Source organism: Cotesia typhae, unplaced genomic scaffold (genome assembly GCF_013202065.1).
Source record: "Cotesia typhae breed Kobodo isofemale line unplaced genomic scaffold, CoteBio_Ctyphae contig_43, whole genome shotgun sequence".
NCBI lineage: Eukaryota > Metazoa > Arthropoda > Insecta > Hymenoptera > Braconidae > Cotesia > Cotesia typhae.
This window is the reverse complement of record NW_027423752.1, coordinates 905455-923410: the sequence shown is the minus strand read 5'-3', so window position 1 is coordinate 923410 and position 17956 is coordinate 905455. Positions and strand designations below refer to the sequence as shown.

Here is a 17956-nt window from a genome sequence, read left to right as displayed (position 1 = left end):
AAAAATTTTTTTAATCATAATTAATTATTAGCCTTAAAAAAAAAAAAAAAAAATACATTTTTCTTCAAATAGAATTTTACTGTTTTTTTTTTTTTTTTTTTTTTTTTTTTTTTTTATAATAAAATGAGTTTAAAAATTATTATTTTTACCGGTGTTATAATTTTTTTCGAAGCTAATAATTAATTATAAATAAAAATTAAAAAAAAAAATCCCCAGATGTTTTATAATTTAAGTATTATAAAAATAAAAAAGCAAGATCTACTTATTAATAATTAAATAAATAAAAAAATAAAACCCGGGAAAATTAAAAAAATTTTTTCTCAACAAACTAATGACAGCAAAACTTATCAACTTCTTCCTAACAAAAGCTTGTATTTAAAAAATATCAAAAGTCCGCTAAAACAAGGATTAAATTACTAACTCATTATAATAAATAAAAAAGTTTTAAAGTTAAAACTAAAAAAAAAAGTTATATTAAATATTTACCTTCAATTTTAATCCATGGCATATAAATAATAATGTGAAGAGCTTCCGATGACACTGACATCCTTATAATCTGATTTTTTGGCATCTCGTCAACTACTTACAAAGTAATCTATAAGAAAAAAAAAAAACATATACATGTATATACCATCGTAGCTGTGTATACTCAATAGACAGTGTATATAATATATAATACACCTCAAAAGCTCAATACATCCATATGAATACATCTACACATATATCTACAGTCCATCAATCAATAATCTATACATGTAGCAACTTTTAAAATATTTCCATGCTCGACAGATGAAAAATAATTGAAACAAGTAATTTACCTTTTCAATACTCCGATAACCTTGAGGAAAATTTTAAAACTAACGTCATACTACAGACTATTGATTTTACAATTTCCTCAAGAGTTTTTCTATTTTAATATCTTGCAGATTTTAGCATACAAACAACTCACTAAAATAGACTTCAACTTGATGTATATCTTACTGCTGTTTTTCGCGAACTTTTCACAGACATACATACTCAATTCATATATATATATATAAATATATATGTATATATATCACTAAAAAAATTTTTCACAAGTTAGTCATGTTGTTGGAGTTACAAATAACTTTACAAAGTATTTTTAGACTGGATTATGTTAAAAACCAAAAGCTTCAGAAACTTATAGCAACAAGTGATGAATGGATTTAATTTAATTACTCACCATAAAAATAAATATATAATAATACTGAAGTTAGCGGTCAGCTGTCAATTTTAAAAAATTTTTTAATAAATTAATTACAATAAAAATACTTCTAAAAATTTTCACTTGTAAATTTTATTAATTTTCACTTTTGTAATTTTTTTAATTAAAATTTTTTTAAATAATTTAATTGCTATAAAATTCTAAAAAAAATTTTAATGTCTGTCAACTTCAGTGTTATTAATAATACTGAAGTTAGCGGTCAGCTGTCAATTTAAAAAAATTTTTTAATAAATTAATTATAATAAAAAAATGCTTCTAAAAATTTTCACGTAATTTATGACATTAAAGTCAGCTGTCACTTGACAATTTTTTAATTTTTTTTAACAAATAAATTTGTTCCTAAAAATTATTTTAAAAAAATTGCATTTATAGTTTTTTAAAATTTCTAAATGTCAATTTTTTTTTTGCCATAATTTATTTGTTAAAAAAATTCTTAAAATTATTAAATACCTGCTAAATTAATTTTCATTAATTTTCACTTGTAATTTTTATTAATTTTCACATGTGAAACTTTTTAATTAAATATTTTTTTTTTAATAATTTAATTGCTATGAAATTCCAAAAAAATTTTTAACATCTGTCAACTTCAGTGTTATAATATATATATATACAATATCAGTAGTAATAATGATAATAATAATAATAATAATAATAATAATAATAATAATAATAATAATAATAATAATAATAATAATAATAATAATAATAATAATAATAATAATAATAATAACAGTACACAGTAAACATAAAATATTTAATTGTCATATTTATTGATTTATATATTATCCTGTTTTTGTAAACACTTGTTTTTAATAAACCACCAGTAGTTTTAATTAGCCAATTATTAACATGTAAATTAGATATTTAAGATTTATTATTGTTTATTATTAATTATGGTAATAACACATTGTTAAATATTCAATTAGCTCAAGTGCTGCATTCTGATGGAAAATATACAGTCGCTCATTATTATTATTAGATGCTGCCAGAGTAATACACGTGTTTGTTTAGGTTAATAGGTTATTTTTTTTTTATTAACTGTTTTGTAGTATTTATTATTTATTAAAGATGAAGAAAAGTGGTAAGTTTGTTTATTTTGTTTATTTTATGTTAGGAATTATTTATTGCAAATTTTTATTGGATGTTTTTTTGTTACAGATGATATATGTAAGCCGTTGCCGTATGAAATAAGTAAACAAGCAAGTACTTTTGAAGACAGAGAAAAATTTATTGTTAATTTTCTTGAGCAACGATTACCTAGTAATGACAGTTCACAAATTGTTGATGAATTAAAAAAGGTCATTTTTATTTATTTAATTATTTTGTTTTTTTTTAGGACGTAATTTTTTTAATTTATTGATTTTTTTAATGATACTGAAATCAGCTGACAGACATTTTTTTTATTTTTGTAGAAAAAAAAAATTGATTATAAAAAGTTTGCTCTTGTAATCTAAATTATTAAGAGAAAAGCAAAATTTTGTGGCTTTAAATGCACTTCCAGTGTATTTATATGATAAATTGGATTTTTATGTTTAAATTTAGTATCGTTGGAAAAGTCTTGATCTGGATTTGTGTCTTTTCATGGTTTTATATCATTCTCACCAACAGTCAATTTATGATGACACTGAAGTTGACAGAAAAATTTTTTTAGATATTTATAGCGATTAAATTATTATAAAAAAAATTAAATTAAAAAGTTTCACAAGTAAAAATTAATAAAAATTACAAGTGAAAATTTTTAGAAGCATTTTTTTATTGTAATTGATTTATTAAAAAAAAATGTTTAAATTAACAGCTGACTGCTAACTTCAGTATTTAATTTGTGATGATAAGTATTTAGACTGCATTCGAAAATGCGCTATCTGTAGATACATAATTAAGAAATGACTTGTATCTTCTAAACTATTGACATTTTTAAAGATATAAGTTCATCCCGATGTTGCACTCATCAAGACTTTTCATTTGAGTACCCACATGCATTTTTGATATATTTTTCATATATACATATATATAATATATATAAATATATGAAAAAATGATGTGGGTACTCAAATGAAAGGTTTTGATGAGTGTAACATCGGGATGAGCTTATATCTTTAAAAATATCAATAATTAAGAAATTACGTTGTATTTTGTCTACTGATGATATTTTTAGCGATATAAGCTCATTCCGATGTTACACTCATCAAAACCTTTCATTTGAGTACCCACATCATTTTTTCATATATTTATATATATTATATATATGTATATATGAAAAATATATCAAAAATGCATGTGGGTACTCAAATGAAAGCTCTTGATGAGTGTAACATTGGGATGAGCTTTTTTATAGTAATTTAATTGTTATAAAAACGATACTGAAATTATTTGACAGCTGTAAATTTTTTTTAAACTTCTTTAATAAATTAATTATAACAAAAAAATTTTTGTAAAAATTTCCATTAAAAAATTTTTTTATTACAATTTTATTGCCATAAAATTATAAAAAAATCTCTAATGTCTGTCAACTTTATAGTAATTTAATAAAATCAAAAAAATTGACAGATGTCTGTTAATTTCAGTGTCATTAATTTTTTCACAAAACTGAAACGCAAGTAATATTTATTTCACAAAAGTGTTGTACATAACTTTTATTAAAACTAATAATTATTTTTGTTACAGACATTTATATTGGACAAATTAAAATCAAACAATAAAAAACAAAAGCCAGTAAGAAAAGGTAATTTCTTAAGTGGCCGTAAAAGAAAACTACTTGGAATAAAAACCGTTGGCTTGAACAAACAACTTAAGTATAAAGAGTTATTGCCGTTAAATATCCTGTGGCTAGAATATTTTTCACAAACGCTAGGAGTTGAAAATTTCAATGGATTACCTAATCCAGGTGACAATGATTGGGACAGTATAAGCCAGAAAATAATGAAGTCAGATTTTCACGGTGCAAAAGTAAAAGTCGTTAAATCAAAGTGTCCTAGTTTAATAGACATTCAGGGAATAATTGTACAAGATACCAAAAATACGTTTAGAATTATTGGAGAAGATGATACTATTCGTAGTGAGTATATAAATTTATTTTAAAGGTTTTTTTTTTGTTGAAATAATTTTAATTGTAATTAATTTTATTTCAGCTGTTCCGAAACACGCTGTTGCTATTGACATTCAATTAATAGAAACGAAATTTCAATTGTTCGGCAAAGATTTATGCATTCGACCAGCCGAGCGTGTTAAAATAAAAAATAAATTTACTCCTTCGACCAGTTTGTGATGATAATAATAATAATAATAATAATAATAATAATAATAATAATAATAATAAATAAATAAATAAAATTAATGACTGAGAAATAATAATTATAAATAAATAAATAATTTAAAAAATCACCACTGTGACAATCGAAAAAAAAGAGGTGATTTTCGGGAATTTTTTTCACAGGGAAAATAAAGAAATTTTGGGATCCAAAAAAATTAAAAAATTTTTTTTTATATTGTAATAATTTTTTCAATAAAAAAAAAATTCTCAAAATTTTTAGAAGTTGGTTAACTTAATTTTTATGGATTTTTGAGAACTTCTTTCAATTTTTTAAATTTTTATAACAATTAAATTATATTGAAAAATATTTAGCAAAAAAATTTATATGTAGAAATTAAAAAAAATTAAAAGTATGGATTTTTTTTAAGATTTTTTTTTTTATGATAATTCATTATGAAAATTAAATTAGCCGAAATTTAAAAATTTTTATAATTTATTTTGTTGAAGAATAATGTTTAAAAAATTTTTATTAAAATAAAAAATATTTTTTTAATTAATAAAAAAAAATCAAAAATTTTCGAGTGCCGGCTAACTTAATTTTCATAAATTGATTGGTTTAAAAATTCATAAGTCTGCTAAATTTCACAGTGGCTATCTCCCTTAATGATGACTAGTGTAAATGAAAATAAGGCATTGAATAGGCTTTCATTTATTTTTAGCTAAGAATATAGCATGTCGGCACATTTACATTAGTTTCATTGAACAAACAAGTATATAATTATTTAAATTCGATTAATTATTTTTTATAACTTAAATAATTTTAATAATCGAATTAATAATTCATTTCTTTAAATCAACTATTTATTATCAACTTCATAATCAGTTTTATTATTAATTTAATTTAATTTATTTATTATTACTTATCGCTTTATATTTATATCTACTTACATAATACATAATTAATTAAATCATTTCATCAATGTTGTGTCGATATATTTCTAGTTTTTTTAAAATATTTATTTTTATAATTTTTTAGTCAAATACAATTGAAACAAAAGAGATTTAATAACAGTTTATAGGACGCCAATTTTAAAATTATTTTACTAGGAATGTTTATATTTTTATTATTCACTATTTCAATTAAAACTCACATTCACAATAATTAACATTTGTCAGCATCATTCTGTTTTTTTTTTTTAATAAAAATTACAGTTAACAAGAGCAAGTGATTATGCTGTCAGTAATGATAAATTCTCTTGTTTTTTTTTTTTTTTTATTATCATTTTTATTTATACTTTATTGATAAAATAAATTTATTCTTACAGACTTCCTGCACCTTCAGTTATTTTATTTAGTATCAGTTCTAATATTTTTGTTTTTTAATTTTTCTAACATGAATTTTACCGTCACCAATTTTAAAAAAATTTTTTTTTTAAGAAAATAATTTAAATTAATTAACGAGCAAAAAAAAAATTTTTTTTTAAAGTGATTTAAAATAATTATAAATAATTAAAAAAAAATACAAATAAATTGTAATAAAATTTAATCGTAGCGATAATTGATTTTACAATTTTTAATTATTCATTTCACAATAAAATAATTAATAATAATTATAATAACTAGTAATAATAATAATAAAATTAATAATAGGTATCTACATGGATTTTATTACATTTAAAATCCATAATAGTAAATAGCGTAAAAATCAAGAAAAAAATATTATACATCTTTGCTTAAAAAAAAAAAAAAAAAAAAAAAAAAAAAAAGTCTCGTCAAACCAAGTAATACTATAATTATTTTTTTCCTTTAAATAATTAAACCAATTAATCAATTCCAGAAGAAAAAAAATTACAAGTAATAAAAGTGAGAAAAATTACAATTCAACTACAAAAAAATTTTAATTATTGAATTAAGTTTATAAATATACAATAAAATAGAAAATGAATATGAAAAAAACAAAGAGCAGCCGACGAAATCAAAAGAGATTAAGATAAAAGACCTGGTTAGTGACACTGGTCCTAATTATTGACACTTGGAATTTTATTTTAATTAAATAAAAACAAATAAATTGATAAATATAATTTTTGAATTATAAATTTTAAGATAATTGATTTTTTTTTTTGAGAAAATTTAATTTTTTAATTAAAATAAAATTGCAAGTTTCAATAATTGGGTCTTTTATCTTACTTAAAGAACGTGCAATAAATTTTAAAAAATAGATAATTCAACAAAGTGTATTTAATAATAATAATAATTATAATATTAATGTATATGAATTTTTGTCCTATTCTCTCTTAAATCTTTGTACTGGAATATTCGTAATTACAGTCAGATTTAGTATAACATTAATTTTTATTATTATTTATTTTTAAATCGGCAGCGTCCGGCAGAAACAGGATCGTTCTATTGATTACAATACTATTAATTAAAATAGTTATTATTTATCAATAAATGGGATAACAAATAAGAGAAATAAAAAACAAATAAACTTTAGCGTAGCTTCTATTAGTATAACTCTGTATCTGTGATGAAATAAATGATATAAATGATTTTTTTTTATTTTATATGACTGCAGATTCGTGTCACCAACTCCTGACATTTATTATTTTTTTTTTTTTTTTCAATTATTTGTCGCTGTACGTAAACTGCAATTAATCCAGCAGAGAATGACTAAGAGCTAAACGGTAGATTGTTCTAGCAAAACTGCATAAGGTGTTGATCAGTAATGGTTGTTGTTGTGTGAAACGCTTGGTTAAATTCGTTTCACATACCATACCCTTGGTAAGCTGCCGCTGCTGCTGGCGCGTACACGCCGGGAGCGGGAGTATAAACGGCCTGGGGCGCATAACCTGGAGCCATCATTCCTGGACCGGCTGTTAGCATCAATTGTGGCTCCGCTGTGAATTAATTTAAATATAATTAATTAATTGAACTTCCAAGGAATTATCCTGTAATTACTTACGCATAATCATGGGCTTGTGTTCTTCGTGGCTGGTTTCTTCTGCGCGTCTGCTTTCAGCCTCTTCTAATTTGTCAACCTTTTAAATAAATTTTTAATTAATAATTAAAGGAATTTAGTTTAATTATTTTTATTATTGTTATTATTATACAATGCCAAAAGGAAGGATAAAAAATTTTTTTTTTCGCCATTAAATTTAGAACTGCTCAAAATGTAAAGATTTGTCAAAAAAATTTTTCAAAAAAATTTTCAATTTTTTTTTTTTGATAAAAAAAATTCTATAAGTTTCTTGAAATATGCTTTTTGCGGTGGTACTATTTTAATAAAGCGATTATATATATATTAAAAAAAAAAAAAAAAAAAAAAAAAAAAAAAAAAAAAAAAACAAGACCCTTTTTGCAATGCAAAACCAAAAGGGCGCTTAAAATAATATGCGCCCTTTTGGCATTTGGGTTACGATATTATATTATATTTAATAAAACATACTTTAGTTATGTATTCACGCATAACTTGAATAAGATAGGGCATGGCGAAGGGGATGATACGGTGTTTCCACGCGAGTTCTAAAATAACATCAGGATGGAGAAGATCGTAACAGTAAAATAGGCAAGCAGCGAAACAATCTTTAGATCCTCTTTCTAGGAACCATTCTAATAGTTCTTCGGCTACCTCAGCGTTTTTAGATTCTGCAGCATACTCCATAGCATCTCTGTAATTTAAATGAAAATTCAATAACATTAATTTTAATTAATTTCATTATTTATTTAAATTGAAAATTAATGAAAGTTGATTTAGCAGATATTTAATAATTTTTATAACTTTTAGTAACAATGAAATTATAGCAAAAAAAAAAAAAAAAAAAAAAAAAAGTTAACACGTACACGGAAATACATGTTAATACTGGGTAAAAAAAATTTCAGATAGTAACTAGTATAATCCAAATTACAATGGGTATAATCCAAATATCACCCAATATAATCTGGATTATACTAACTACTATCTGAAAATTTTTTTTCACTACAGATATCACTGAGTATAATCTGGAATGATATCCAGTGTCATCTTATTCTTTCCGTGTAGAAATTAAAAAAAAATTTTTAATGCAATTTTTTTAAAATAGATTTTTAGAATTAATTTAATTGTTGAATAAAATTAAAAATTTGTCAAGTGACAGCTAACTTTTATAAAAAAAAAAAAGAATTTCCTTAATTTAAATGCATAGATATAATTTAATTAAAATTCACTGCAGAAATAAAAAATTTAATTTCTATTAAAAAATGTAAATATAAAATGATAATTGAATAAAAATTCAATTTTTAATTCATTGAAATTGAAAATTAACTTTGGTTATTATTTACAAGTGGGGTCAACCTCATGTTGGGCCATAACTAAGTGAAAAATTAAGATTAAAAAATTTTTTTTTGATTCTCAATTAAAAAAGAAAAAAAATTAACATGGCCCAGCATGGATTGACCCAACTTGTAAATTGAAAATGAACTTTTAATAAAAAATAAAATTTAATTAATTAAAATTCATAGATATAAATTAATTAAAACCGACAGCTAAAATAAAAAAATTCTATTAAAAAATCTAAATATAAAATGACAATAAAATAAAAATACATACCTGAAAAGTCTGTCCTTTTTGCACAACTCAACGGACTGTTTCCATCTATTGTTACCTTTATAAAGATAGGCAGCGATCCTCCTAAACTCAATAAGCTCATGCTTCTCGAGCTGTTGAGCAAGTGCAATATTATCAAAGTTATCAAAAGCATCTATAGACGTCCTAAGACCCTGGTAATCTTCTTCATCAATAAGTAATCCATTCAAAGCTTCATTAATAGCTTTATTATTGAGTGCCTGTACAGATCTCAAGTAAGGTTTGACGAGTTGCAAGTGTCCAGTTCGTGTGAAATGACCAACAGCCCTGGTGTGATCCATCCTAGGGGACAACACGAGGAGTATGTCATTCAACAGCAAAGGCTTGTAGTCAAGATAGAATTGAATAGCCTTGTAATAAAGCTCAACATTGGCGACCTTGGTAATAACATCCTTAAAGTGACCCTCTCTCCAGGCTTCAGTGGGGTGTTGCATCATAGCGAGGACCGCGTTGTCGTACTCTTCATACTTGTCATAAAGAAAAACTAGCTCAGCCCACAAATGAGCGGACTCAGCAGCTCTGAGAACCTTCGGAATATTAACCCTGGACCAGAACAATTCCAAGTGCTCGCGCATTCTCTGGGGCTTGTATTTGCTGTAAAGAATAGCAAGTTCCGTAAACATACCCATGTGCGCTCTCTCAAGACCCAAAGCCGCCTCCAGCAGGTTTATTAATTCCTCAAAGTGACCGCGATCTTGATAGTAATTTATCAAATCCTCCAGCTCATCAGCGTGGACGACAATGTGGAGCCCGCACATTTGCGCTAAGCGAAATTCTCCGCTGTCAACGCAAGCGAAGCACACTTCCTTCCACGTACGGGTTGAATTGGCCTTGCGTGCAGAGTCAACAGCTCCCTGAAACTCTTTTAGATGTACCAGTGTGATAGCCAACCTAGCAAAATTAGAGACATTGTTGTACAGTAATTTAGCTGCGTCGTACATTTTATCCTCGAAGCACCTGTCTCCTATTTTTTGAATGTCCGCGTGGTTGGGTCCAGATATAAATTCCTCGAGGTCAGCAAGTCGGTTGGTACGTGCGTAAGCATAAATTAACTCGCTCTCGATAAATGACTCGCGTGCTTTTTTCCGGGCCATTTGGAGATACCGGACGAGATCCTCCCAGTGAGAGGTACGGTGAGCTGTTTCTACAACATCAACATAAGCCGAAGGATCGTCAGCTTTTATAAAACTGTCTATAGCTTCTTTTACAAGCTCCTGCTGCAACTGGGCTTGCGCGAGCTGAGACCAAACTGCCGGCTCGTTGCATCTCTCTGCGAATTCATAAGCACGGTCCAGATTACCAACTTGTTCAATTAATACTTGGATTGCCGAGGTGTTGACATCGAATTTCTTGAAGATTGCAAAAGCTTCTTCATACAGCTTACTGGATATTGCGATCTTTGCGATGTCAGGAGCGTCGTAATTGTCAAGACGGTTTATGTACTCCATTACACGAGTACGGTCAACCTTAATTGCTGTTAAAATTAAAAGATTCTGGAGATTACGGTGGTCGCTGAAGATACTGCTGTCTAGAATTATTTTCTCAAGAATTTCTATCAGCTCGTTGGGTAAATCTGCGGTCATAAAAGCTTTTACAGTCACTGAAATGTCTTCGGGGTCTTGGGTTTCTGAAAGTGCGGTCTGGACTACCTGGTCGATCAATGGACGCTTGTACGGATTGCTTTCTAGCAGTACTTCTGCCCACAAGTCAGGATTTCTGCGGCGAACCAAGTATCTGGCCTCGCTTTTGAACAGACTGTTTTCGTTACACACGCTGATCAATTCACGGTCGCATTGACCACGCTCGTAGGCGATGCATGCCAAGTGTGGGTCACGTTTCTCGCAGTATTTACCAACGACACGGCTGTCGTAAAATTGGTTCTCTTTCAGGAACCTCTCGGGGTTATTGTTACTGTCTATGTAAATTTTAGCGAGGGCGTTGTGGGTCGCCGGCTCGATACAGCCCTCGTGGACGCGAGATTCCAACCAGGGGAGGAGAAGCTTCAGACGGTTACGCTTCTCTACTTCTTCAACGAGCTCGTCGGTGGAAAATTGACCACGGACTACCAGGATCAGGTTCTTTATTATGTCTTCTGAGCAATCGACGTCTAGCAGTCCTCCGATAACAACTGGCAAGCGAGATGGATTTACCTGAAATAATTATTTTTTTATTAATTTATTAATTACTAGCAATCTTGCAGTCACTGTGTGACTGCTGTGACTTGTAAACTATACAAAATTAAAATTTTGTTCTGTTAAATAATTACTTTTGTCAAATTGCACTGTACTTTCTTAAATATTGATTTTTTTAAAGATATAAGCTCATTCTGATGTCACACTCATCACAAGCTTTCATTTGAGTACCCACATGCATTTTCATATATTTTTCATATATACATATATATAAATATATAAAATATATGAAAAATTGATGTGGGTACTCAAATGAATGGTCTCGATGAGTGCTATGTCGAGGTGAGTTTATATCTTCAAAAATGTCAATAGATCACAAGATAAATGCTAATTTCTTGATTATGTATCTGGAGATAGAGAATTTTTAACTGCAGCCTAAATACTTATAATAAATTATCGGACTATCGGTAAGAATAATATGAAACCTTGAAAAGGCACAAAATTAAATCAAGACCTTTGTAATGACTCTAAGGTAAAAGACCCAGTTACTGACACTTGGGATTTTATTTTAATTGTCAAACAACTAGGCCAGTGTCAATAACTTAAATTTCACTTAAAAAAAAAACCGAATTTATGATATGACTATCCTGGACACAAAATTTTTCTCATTCTCTTAACAATAAAGATTTAAATATAAATTATAATTATAAAATATAACAAACCTTTTGTACATAAATTTCAATGTATTTCTGCAAGTTGTTACGATAAAGGTAGAGAACAAGGTCGTGCACAAAGTCAAATCGATCGCAGACAATTATGAGCGGTAATTGATCAGATAACTTGGCCTCTTTCAAGAAATTTTTAACGCGTTCAGCATTGTAGCAATGACTCTCCCGACAAATACGTTCGACTTCTTTAATCTGTCCAATTTTACAAGCGGCCTGAATGTACTTAAAATGAACTTCCTGATCTTGACTGAAGTTAACAATTGATCCCAAGAAATAAAACAGCCCTTCGTAGGACTTGAAACTTTCAAACAAGTCAATGAGGGCTTTAGTAGTGAGCTGTTCGTGATACTTAGTAGCGATCTGGACACAAATTTGCAAATTCTGCCTGATATTGGCAGTCATCATAGCCTTGAGACACTCAAGAGAGTCTTCAACCGAAAGAGTTCCAAAGAATCCCACAAGCCAGTCAGCAGAAAGCAAGTGGGTGTGTACAACAGCGCGTTTAATGTCATACAAATCAGTATAATGTTCTAGAGCGCGTTGCAAGAGTCCTGCCTTTTCACACAGCTGAGCAACATGTGCGCGGTCATAGTGCGTGAACATTTGATTGCCGAGAATAGCGTCAGCAACTTGAGGCGCAGACATCAGGTTCATTTCGAGTAGCCTGGTCTGAAGAGCTCCTTCGCTGGGTTTGTTGTTCTTCAAAGCGTCCAGCAAAAAGGCGGTGCACTGTTGGACCATGTTTTGCTCCATAAAAATGTCCACAATCTGATTGATGTCCGCCAAGGGTTCATCATCTTGCACAAGCATTTGCGCGAATGCGACACCCTGGTCCGGGTTAATTCTCATGACGTTCCTCAGCAAAAAAATGTAGTCCGGAGTGTAAGAGACCTTCTTCGCGTACAGGACGATTTTCTGGAACTGTCCAGTCTCGGCGAAGCATTGAATGACTTTATTGGGTACATTTGCACGCAGATAAACGCTCAGAGCAAGAGTAGGGTCGGCTTGCTTGACCAAATCTCCGAGCTCCTCGCTGCACTCGAGCTTGTCCTCCTTCAGCCACTTCTCCAGCAACTGTTTGCGGCCCTGGACCAAAACCGGACGACACAGCTCCAGAGACTCGAATTTGTTGAGCTGTCCTTGGTCTAGCAAGATACCAAAGTACTGCAGCAAGGGAGACGTCAGGCCTTGCGTCGTGGGAACCTGTTGAAAGCGCTGGATAGTTGCGGGGGTGCGGAGAATTCCCTTGGGCGCGTTGGCGGCAACTTTAGCGGCCTCCGCGTACTGTCCGTTCTGGAAGAGCATGTTGAATTTCCGAACGAATAAATCTTCTGCGCCGGACAAATTGTTCCTCACTGCCATCCTCAGAGCCAACTCTGGGTTCTGGAGCACGCCGTTTATGTACGGGATTATGTTTTCTTCTTCAACGGAAACCGAGAGGACTTGACCTTTGCGGTTGACCCCAATGATTCCTCCGGAAGCCTCGTGAGGGGCGGTGACAAAAATTGTCTCTCCGGAGATCCGGTTCATGAATATACAGGTTGCTGATTCAATGTCGTACATGTGAATGTACCCGTACTTGGTGATCAAATAGATAACGTCATACTTGGAGCTTACTTGCATCGCCACTGGAAAATCGTTACTGGCCTCGGCTGGAAAGAAAACATCCACGGCTTTTTTTGGGAATGGAGCGTTGCCAGCTGGTGATTGACCTACTTCTATGATGTGAAGCTTCGCCCCTTGGGTCGTCCTTACGGCAAAGCAAAATAGATTACTAGGCTCGGGATTGCCCTCCATCTTGAACTGGGCGAAGGAGGCAGCGTGGCCTTCTATCGGCTGCGAGCACTTACGTTCTACCGAGTATAAATGCATCGCACCCACCACGCGATTATGCTGAGCTGAAATACCGATTAATAGCAGCCACGTTTGCTTTGGGTCTGTACGGTAGTTTATTATTTGACACCCATTTAATGACGCATGCCGATCGAATATTCTTGTTGGTGTCGAGTCACCCTCCATTGACCAGTGGTAGACTGATTGCTCTGTTACTAGAGCTAGGGTGTTTAGAGATATCCATTTCCAGAACACTACGTCTTCTGTCATTGTATGGGCTTTCATCTTTGACTTCATCTCGATGTTGAATATTTGCAAGGTTTTTTGAGCTGAAATAACATTTTTCTTTTTTAGTAATTCGTTTATTATTAATCAATAATATATTTGACATTATTTTATGAGCTAAAATAAATAAAAATAGCAACCTTGCAGTCACTATGTGACTGCCGTGAATTGTGAACTATAAATGAATAAAAATTTGCTTTGTTAAATTGCACTGTATTTTTTTAACTATTGACGTTTTTGAAGATATAAGCTCATCCTGATGTTATACTTATCAAGAGCTTTCATTTGAGTACCCACATGCATTTTTATATATTTTTCATATATACATATATATAATATATATATATAAATATATGAAAAATTGATGTGGATACTCAAATGAAAGGTCTTGATGAGTGTAACATCGGGATGAGCTTATATCTTTAAAAATGTCAATCGTTAACAAGATAAACAGTAATTTCTTAATTATGTACCTAGAGAGTATTTGCAAATGCAGTCTAAATACTCATTATAATAAATTGACTATTGGTGAGAATATGAAACCTTGAAAAGTTAATTTTTTTTTAATGATTAATTATTTTTGAAAATAATTTATACAAGAATTTAATTTTAGAAACTTTAGATAATTAATTGTTTTTATTTGACTAATGAAATATAGTTTGTTTGTTAAACTACTAACAGTAAATTGAAATTAATTTACAAACAAAAATATTAATTGGTTACTTCAATTTAATGAAACAATAAATTAAAAATTGCAAAACTCTCGTGTACATTGTTTCCGGTAAATAAATATTTAATTACAACTTTATTTGATTACACAGTACCACAGTACTCAGCAATTATTTTTAATTCAATTCTAACACAATAATTTTTAATTAAAAAAAGAAAGGCAATAATTTTAAATTTAAATATTTATAATAAATTTTTAAAAATTTTATGATAGTTTAAAAAAAAAATCTCACCTTTCAATGCAATAACTTTACTAGCCGGATTCATAATCGCGGAATCCGCGGAAATCGGTCTCCTGATTGGATTAGCAGTGTCATTTAAGTCGACAATAACAACTTGTGATGTATCGCCAACTTTTTCACGCACGCAGATAAATTTATCAGACTCCATAGTGAGTGTGTTGAAGCTGACATTGTTGGCGTTTATTCCTACCGCCGTAAGCTAAAAAAAAAAACAATATTAAAAATTAATATTTTTTTTTTCTCGTTAAATATTTCATCTGCACCAACATTCTTATCATTATCATTATCATTTATTTGACACCCAGATTTTTATTTCAAAATTTATCTCAAAGCAACCTTCATAATGTCGTAATTTAAAAAAAATAAAATGTAAACTTTAAAAATAATATTCTTCATTTATATTAAAATTCATAATTTTATATTTTAAATTTATGACACTAAAGTTGACAGAAAAATTTTTTTAGATATTTATTGCAATTTAATTATTATAAAAAAATTCTAATTAAAAAATTTTACATGTAAAAATTAATAGAAATTACAAGTGAAAATTTATGAAAATTAATTTAACAGATATTTAATAATTTTAAGAAATTTTTTAACAAATAAATCATGACAAAAAAAAAAATTGACGTAGAAATTTTAAAATATTAAAAATCCAATTTTTTCTAAATAATTTTTTTAGAAAAATTTTTTTGTTAAATAAAATTAAAAAATAATCAAATGACTGCTAAATTTAATGACAAATTTTTTTATAATTTTATGGCAATGAAATTATTATGAAAAAAAAATTAATAAAAATTACAAGTGAAAATTTTTAGAACTATTTTTTTACTATAATTGATTTATTAAAAAAATTTTTTAAATTAACAGCTGACTGCTAACTTTAGTATTATTTAAATTGCTGTATATTGCCTTTTAGCGTTTGTACTTCTAAATAAATAATAATAATTTTATATGTTAAATTTATGACACTAAAAATTGACAAAAAAATTTTTTTAGATATTTATAGCAATCAAATTATTATAAAAAAAATGAATTAAAAAGTTTCACATGTGAAAATTATTAAAAATTAATTTAGCAGATATTTAATAATTTTAATAAATTTTTTAACAAATAAATCATGGCAAAAAAAATTGACATGTAGAAATTATAAAATTTCAATATTATTTAAATTGCTGTATATTGTACTTCTAAATAAATAAATAATAATAATAATTATTATTATTATTATTATTATTATAATTATAAGAAATGTAGGCGGCGGCAAGGGGCGTGTGTACGTATGAAATCGACGTGGCTACCCGGTACTCCAGTCAAAGTAACAAAAAAGAAAGTAAAAAATGTGTTGATTAAATAACTCGGTGCAATCATATGTGATTTTGTACATCGAGATTAGATGGAACAGCTAGGATCGATAAATTTCCACGTTCATGTCTATGAGTCAATGGTCGGTATGGAAAAAAAGTGAGAGGACAGAGGAAGGACAGGAATTTGATTAATAATATATATACGTGTGTATATATATATATATATATGTAATCTATATGTATAAATGTATATATGTATGTATATTAATGGATGGACGGAGGAATATATAATAATGTATATGTAGATATAAAATATCTGAAGTTTTAAAGCCAGAGAAATAAAGTATAGCTGTCAACTCTACGTCATTAGTAAGCCATCGTGAATCCGACGCCCCGGATGCATCATTGGGGCAGGTGTAATTTATAATTCAAAAAAGCAGCTTTCTCTGAATCAAGTCTCGTCTAGGAATTGATAATGATAATCTGTGTGCTGGATAAATAAATAATTAGAGTATGAAAGTCTAAGAAAAAAAAAAAAAAAAAAGCAGGTCACTTACCTGAAGATGTTCCTGAAACCTTATGGGCAGTAGCTGCGACATTTTATCTGATATTATTATATATGTTGAACGTTAACAAATATCCAGTGATGTGGTTGGTATATATGTTATAAATAATCACGTGTCTCCTCACTGTATCAATAAAACTAAAGTTTTACAATAAACTCGATTAAAAGCAGTTACAAGTGGCCCAGCAGTCCCGGTGATGATGTTTTATTCACTCATCCGCGCACTAAACCGACTGACGCAAACCAAATGCCGTCACTCTCGCTCGCCGCTGACATCTATAATGGCGGCCATTATCCGCCCCTGTCAAGAAAGTAGTCCCGGGTTTTAGATTTTTATTCCCTTTTTTTGGGTTTAGTTTTACCTGGTAACTCGGTTTTATTTTTGTGGATTTATTCACGCAGGTGGGAATTTATTATTCAGTAAATTGCAGTTTTATTTATTGAAGGAGTTTTATTTTATTAATTATTTTTACACGCGCAGTGATACTTCTAAATGATGCTTGTTAAGTTGTTACGTTCAGGTCTTACAGTGGATTTTGATTTGTACCCCACTTTACTCCTGTGTGAATGAAGCCACGACAACGCGACGAATGCGCGACACGGTTTTCTTGCACTTTGAATCTAATCACGCCGGTGGTGGATCTTTCTTTTATGTTTTAAATTACTTAATATTTATTTTATTTACTAACCTATAAATACAATATTTTATTTTTTTTTATTTTAATTATTAATAATTATAGGATGAAAATTAATTACTTTTAATGTAGCTGTCACTTGACAATTTTTTAATTTTATTTTTAACAAAAAAATTTCTTCTGAAAAATTATTTAAAAAAAATTGCAATTTTAATTTATTAAAATTTCTACAAGTCCATTTTTTTTGCTATAATTTATTTGTTAAAAAAAATTTTAACATTTGAGAAGTGACAGCTAAATTTAATGTCATTAAAAATTAATTTAGCAGATATTTGATAATTTTAAAAATTTTTGTAACAAATTATGGCAAAAAAAATTGACAT

General features: G+C 28.6%; 3 protein-coding genes across 3 annotated transcripts in view; 1 reads left to right on the top strand and 2 right to left on the bottom strand.

The window, feature by feature from the left end:
* Dnapol-zeta (DNA polymerase zeta catalytic subunit) overlaps positions 1 to 1168 on the bottom strand; it is a 42095-nt gene extending 40927 nt beyond the window's left edge. Inside the window, exons 1-2 of the mRNA XM_074244309.1 lie at positions 819 to 1168; positions 487 to 595 (exon numbers count right to left, since the gene is read on the bottom strand). The gene's annotated coding sequence lies outside the window, so the exon portion shown is untranslated. The remainder of the gene's footprint in view (positions 1 to 486; positions 596 to 818) is intronic.
* An 887-nt stretch (positions 1169 to 2055) lies between these two features.
* Positions 2056 to 4769, top strand: Pop4 (ribonuclease P/MRP subunit POP4). Its single transcript, XM_074244391.1, has 4 exons — positions 2056 to 2327; positions 2405 to 2544; positions 3911 to 4301; positions 4375 to 4769. The coding sequence occupies exons 1-4, from the start codon at positions 2315 to 2317 to the stop codon at positions 4509 to 4511; spliced, it is 681 nt and encodes a 226-aa protein (XP_074100492.1). The 5' UTR covers positions 2056 to 2314; the 3' UTR covers positions 4512 to 4769.
* Positions 4770 to 6980: 2211 nt separating this feature from the next.
* Positions 6981 to 17690, bottom strand: Chc (clathrin heavy chain). Its single transcript, XM_074244387.1, has 7 exons — positions 16931 to 17690; positions 15058 to 15265; positions 11972 to 14139; positions 9082 to 11267; positions 7942 to 8164; positions 7459 to 7534; positions 6981 to 7393 (listed from the first exon to the last, which is right to left on the bottom strand). The coding sequence occupies exons 1-7, from the start codon at positions 16970 to 16972 to the stop codon at positions 7260 to 7262; spliced, it is 5037 nt and encodes a 1678-aa protein (XP_074100488.1). The 5' UTR covers positions 16973 to 17690; the 3' UTR covers positions 6981 to 7259.
* Between the last annotated feature and the right edge of the window lie 266 nt (positions 17691 to 17956).

Bases quoted from the DNA above. Each gene is read 5' to 3' on its own strand.
- Pop4 (XM_074244391.1), top strand. The intron at 2,545-3,910 runs GTCATTTTTATT...TTTTTGTTACAG, and splicing joins TTGTTGATGAATTAAAAAAG to ACATTTATATTGGACAAATT. The intron at 4,302-4,374 runs GTGAGTATATAA...ATTTTATTTCAG, and splicing joins AGAAGATGATACTATTCGTA to CTGTTCCGAAACACGCTGTT.
- Chc (XM_074244387.1), bottom strand. From the start codon at position 16,972: ATGTCGCAGCTACTGCCCATAAGGTTTCAGGAACATCTTCAG. The intron at 11,268-11,971 runs GTTTGTTATATT...TAATTATTTCAG, and splicing joins TTGAAATTTATGTACAAAAG to GTAAATCCATCTCGCTTGCC. The intron at 7,394-7,458 runs GTAAGTAATTAC...ATTAATTCACAG, and splicing joins ACACAAGCCCATGATTATGC to CGGAGCCACAATTGATGCTA.